The sequence below is a fragment of the Myzus persicae genome, unplaced genomic scaffold, assembly GCF_001856785.1.
Source record: "Myzus persicae strain clone G006 unplaced genomic scaffold, MPER_G0061.0, whole genome shotgun sequence".
NCBI classification, from domain to species: domain Eukaryota; kingdom Metazoa; phylum Arthropoda; class Insecta; order Hemiptera; family Aphididae; genus Myzus; species Myzus persicae.
In genome coordinates, this window is record NW_019103933.1 from 1,000,809 (window position 1) to 1,006,808 (window position 6,000).

A 6,000-nucleotide genomic window follows, 5' to 3' on the forward strand; every position below is an offset into this window, starting at 1 on the left:
GGTATATTTAGGTTAAAATGTGCCTATCACTTTCGATTTCTAAATTTTTTATTGACGCTTAATGTGAAGTTGTAACAAGTTACATACAGCTAACATTCGTTTAATCTTAGATATTGTTTGGTTTCCTTGACAACCGTAACGGTCAGGAAAAAAATGCTTTCTAGCACTGCAAAGACATTTATTATGATTTTTATTACACAGATGCCCCCTTCCACCCCAAACAAACGAATTATGCGTACCTACACCAATGATCCGAACATTTAGTATTTGATGGTGGTAAACATTTTCAAACCAATATTTATCATTTATTCGATCTAATATATACTACACATTTCTATAATTTTATGATGCGAAAACCCTTGAAACCATTTTTCGTTTCGATTTCATGGCCATTGTTATGGTTTCAATAGAATACCTCATGTAAACGGCACACACACTTCCCTGTAACAGTTATTTTTAGAATGTTGAGCTAAAATAAAATCCCATAGCTTATACAAATCATAAATAATATATTGTTATATAATAACAACTATAAATTATTATTAAGTGATTTTCAATAAAATGCCAATGATTTGTAAAATTTTTAATTGTATACCTAAATGTAAATCAAGTACCCGTTGATTTAGTTTCCACCTGTTTTGTTATTATTATAAAAGAAAATATTTGCAATCCGTATACATACATAAATACAATATTACAATATAAGTAAAAATTTTGAGTATGTAAAAATATAAATATGTGACAGTTTGAGTTGTGGGTTGCCCAGTGACCCCTCTAAAAGCACTCCCAGTTTTATGTTTAGATATTAATTTCCAATGTATTCTACTTTATAGGCTATTCAATCCATTTTGAAACAAAATAATATGACAATTAAGATGGTTATATAAAATTCATTGAACTTAAGAAAAGTAAATTGTTATATTATTAACTTATTTCAATTATTTTTAATTGTTAAAAAATAAAATAAATTAAATTAAAAGCTAACAATTGCAGTATTCTCAAATTTATAATCAATGTATTTAATTTAACATTTTAATCTATGTTTTACTGGTAAAAAATGTATGTGTACCTAAAATAATATGTATCATATTATCCGATAGTTTGTATATTATACTTCAATATTTTAATTTTAATCTATTTCTAACTTGTTATTTCTTTTAGGGGATTGGAAATGAACGGTTTTTAAGGAGTTCAAAATAGGCAATTTTCAAATTTGTTGCATGTGGGTCTTGTATGGTGCGTATAGTAAGGGAGCATTAGAGTGTGTGACTGTGTGTAAGTAAAACAATAGAACGCTCCAGCATGCGCACTTACAGGTCGCCTAATCTGGGTTACAAGCGTAAACGGTGAAAAATATAATATGCTCATTTGTATGTAGTTTTGTCAATCCTACCGATTTACCTTAAAACGCGATTATACTTCTTAGAACTGATCTGAATTCATTTATAAGTTTCTTGCGATCGATCAGGCGACATTTTCATATATTTAATTTAATTTTCGAATAATCAACATTTAAAATTTCGTAATTTAAAGGTAGACATGTTATTAACGAGTTTAAATCAGTTCCCAGAAATTAGTATGTTTGATAGGTAATTAGTTAGTAAGTTCATCGGTATGATTGGCAAGAGATTGGAACATTTTGGTCGAAATAATTGTCCGTTTGTAGTTCTCTGAATAATTATAGGTATATGCCTTGTTGATAATGTAATAGTTTCAAACAATTAAAAATATTTTTTTATTATTTTTATTTGTATTGCCTCTACTTAACACAATATTTTAAAATAATTGACAGTATAAAATATAGACTCATTAAAAAGTATAGTATATATGTCCTCACCCATATAAAAATATATTACATTAACGTTATCATAATAATAACATCATATTAAGTAATGTCATTTATTAACGACATTTTTAAATGAACAAGTAAAATGGCTAATGAGAAATATATGTATATAAAGTATAAATTATTTTTGTGATAAATCAAAACGACAAAATGTTTATTCACATGCACTTTGAATTGTATAGTACCGTACTTGTTGTGGCATTTCCATTTTAGTTATTACTCAAACGTGAGCATAACAATTTAAAAAAAAATTATTTTGGGCGTATAAAACTTTATTTATTGTGCGTATGTAGTTTGTTTCAACTGATATATATTTTTCTATGAGTCGTGGTATGAATACTGAATGCTATTTATTCTTCTCTGTGTACTCCATTTAACTATTAAATCAATTCAAGTTAAATTCAATTAAAATAAATAAGATATTTGTACTATACATATAGGCTGTTTATCTATACAGAGTGATTCAACAATCAATCTTTTTTCTTCTTCAATGATACAGATATTCGAAATCGGATTTTCGGAATTTTTAAATATACATAAAGACTATGGTTTCAAATTCTTAAGTTTGTTTGTTCTATCTACTTAAGGAGTGTCCATAAGGAGTGGCCATAAAAACTTATTTTCTTCAAATTCTATCACTTCTACAGTTATTTTAACTATTAAATTAAGAACATATCTATTTAGATAATTTTTCTGAAAATATTGACGAACCAAAATCAAAATTCAAACTTGTAGTTTTTGAGTTATTCAAATGTTTCTATTAAGGATATAGTTCCGCGATAGTGGATTTGAAAGATATGGAGGGAATGATAATTTAAAATGTTTGGTAATTTATATTAATTTATCAATATTAAAAAATTATAAAAATGGTCAGAGCATCATAAATACTAGATTCAATATTACATTATTACATATTAACATCTCATTTATATTTTTATACACTCATTTTTAAAAATTATAATTTACATTTGAATAGCTAAGAAACTAACCGTTCGACTTTTTTATCAGGTATATTCATAAAAAAAATGTTTTAAACAAATATTCACTAGATACTATAAAGTGAAAAAGAGGGGTTTTTATTTCAAAACATAATTTTTTATCACCAAACAAAAATCATTTGGAAGTCCAATAAATGTCATGAATTTGATAATATTATTTGATATATTATTTAAATATATTTAAAAATTCCAATTCAAAATAAATGTGTAATTATTTTATTAAATGATAAAATGGGGAAGGCTTGTTGAATTATTCTGTATATTCTAATAAGCAAAAATTAAACCCTTATTTCTAATAAATAAAATTATCATTTAAGATGTGATAACGAACAGCCATCGATTTTTATAATTTAACATGACATTTGAAAATATTTTCCTTACTGTAATAATTATAATAATTACCAACATATATGGTACATATATATATATATATATATAATCATATGTCGGTGAACTTTATATAGTGTATGCAAACATGTCTTTGTTAATTATATTACGTTTTTACATTTATAAAAAATTAAAATTAAATTACGTCAAGGTTAAGCTACATTTGGTAAATCGACTTACAGCCTCGTTCATAAATTAAAACTACATTTTACTGTGAAAGTCGGAAATTTAGTAATACAATTTTCACTTACCTGAAATGAAAATTTGTTTTTGTGCAAACATTATTTTTGGTGGTAATCGATTTATATTGTACGTTGTCTAAACATTGTAAAATATGCCTTTGTGTTGATCTCATTCAATTTGTATTGGTGTACCTACATATATATTGTGTTGAGTGAAGGTGTGAATCAAATAAGTTGAAACTCAAGGGTTAATATAGGAAGTTAACAACTTAAAATGTTAAAAAAATTTAAATCCTATAACAAGGATAATAACTATGTACTTAGACGCATATAGACTTATATATATATATATATCCGGATATCAATTTTTCATATAAGCATACTACTTGAGATTAATGCTATTAATTGCTAATAATATTATAATGTAATATAACATATTAATACAAATTATTATAGTATATGTATATATTTTGATCATTGTTAATATAGATTGTAGAAACTACAGAACTTTGTGGATAAATCTAATACTCTATAACATACTACTTACAAAGAATCTATAGTATAATATAGGTGATAATGTTATACCACACATTTCTTAGCTTGACGATTAAGGTTAGATGAGGATGATGGTAATAATAATATTTTATTATATAACATAATATTATGCTTAGCTGCTTAGATTGTATGATTGTATGATAATAAGAATAATAATAATATAGTGGCTTGGTATGGTGCCTGACTAGTGACTTTAGTCAAAAATGTACTCTGACTGTCAGCACCAGCCGGTGTCACTAGTTCCAGGATGAATGACCAGCCGGGTTCCAAGTGGTAAATCCTTGTCATCCAAAACCAACCATACTCTCCCCTACAGTTAAAAAATCTACTAAAAAACCACTGAATGGCCTATGTTACCAATAAAAAAATAATAATAATATGTAATAATAAAATGTGTTGTTCATCCGTTTAGGTACTGCGCCATTGTGAACCCCATCCGACGGCACGTGTCATCAAAGCCGTTCACATTGATGACAGCCGTAGCCATATGGATATTGGCCGTGGTCCTGGCCACGCCGTCGGCCACGTTCTCGCACCTGGCCACTGAGTCGATACCCAATACGAACCTGACCATCGAGTACTGTTACCCGTTTCCCATGGAACTGGGCAGCGGTTACGCGCAGGGCATGGTGTTGTTCAAGCTGCTCGCGTACTACGTGGTGCCGCTGTTCGTGATCGGGTGTTTCTACCTGTTGATGGCCCACCACCTGATGGTGTCCACGCGCAACATGCCCGGCGAGCTGCAACACGCCGGCCAGTCGGGCCAGATCCGGGCCAGGAAGAAGGTGGCTAAGATGGTGCTGTTGTTCGTCGCCATATTCATGGTCAGCTTTCTGCCGTACCACGTGTTCATGGTGTGGTTCCACTTCAACCCATACTCGCGGGACGAGTACGACGACTACTGGCACGCGTTCCGCATCGTCGGCTTCTGCCTGAGCTTCATCAACTCGTGCGTGAACCCCGTGGCGTTGTACTTCATTAGCGGAGTGTTCCGCAAACACTTCAACCGGTACCTGTTCTGCTGCTTCCCGTTCGCTCGGTCCGGCCCGGCCACCGTCGAGTCCACCATCCAGGACATCAACTTGACGCACATCAACAGCACGTCGTGCCGGCGACTCAACTCGGTCGTCACCAGCCACGCGACGACGCTCAGCCACGCCACCTGACGGGCGGCCGGCGGCAGCAGGCCCACCGCCAACGGCAAACGCCCCGAAGACTGCAACGTCGTCTGATAACGATATTGTTGTATTATAACGCCGGTGACGATGGCGGCGATCGCGTGGTATACGCGAAACAGATATACCGTTAAAATACTTCGTCCTGGTAACGTTAGCGATGCTATCACAGATCTCGGTATAATGTATAATAACATCTTTGGTTACCTGCAACCGGACTCGAACTACGTACCACATCGTTATTGTATGGTATAATAATATTATAACCAACGATCTAACAGTTGGGCGACTGGTGATGGATTTTTTTCCGTTCGGGGGACGTGTCATCGGTTACCACACGCAGACACAAGGTGCTTCGAACGGCGGTCCTCGCCGCTACTGTTATGCTGGTGACGTTGGTACCGTTGATGGGGGTGGGGGCACCTATAATTAGGTTCTTTTGCATCCGACCGCAATTTTTCGCGAAACATGTGTTACAATTTATGACATAAAACAATATGTATTTGTACACTTAAATTTGAGCAACGCTCCTAAATAATGTCGTTGATAAGCTCTCGACAAAATAAATAGGTATATCATCAAAGTTGCAATAGTTTTTTTTCTTTCATTATGTGCATCTCCTTCACCTCCAACTCATGTATCGTAGTTCTTCACCTCTGATTGGTTTATTTTTATATATATATATGATTGACAGCCAATAAAAAATGGAAAACTACGATATATACGAAGTAAAGAGACGAGGATGATGGGTGTCTAAAAAACTATGATGATACCTATATATTTTGTCATGGATAAACTGCTCACCGAGGTCAATCACAGCGCCTTTTTATCGAACGCATTATCCCCCCCCCCCCCCC

The 6,000-nt window shown here is 32.6% G+C and overlaps 1 protein-coding gene across 1 annotated transcript in view; it reads left to right on the plus strand.

Annotated features, from left to right (window-relative positions):
- Positions 1-5,242, plus strand: part of LOC111036565 (neuropeptide CCHamide-1 receptor-like) — a 106,885-nt gene extending 101,643 nt beyond the window's left edge. Inside the window, exon 3 of the mRNA XM_022318629.1 lies at positions 4,381-5,242. Within this exon, the coding sequence (XP_022174321.1) occupies positions 4,381-5,134 (754 nt within the window). The 3' untranslated portion in view covers positions 5,135-5,242. The remainder of the gene's footprint in view (positions 1-4,380) is intronic.
- Positions 5,243-6,000: the final 758 nt, after the last annotated feature.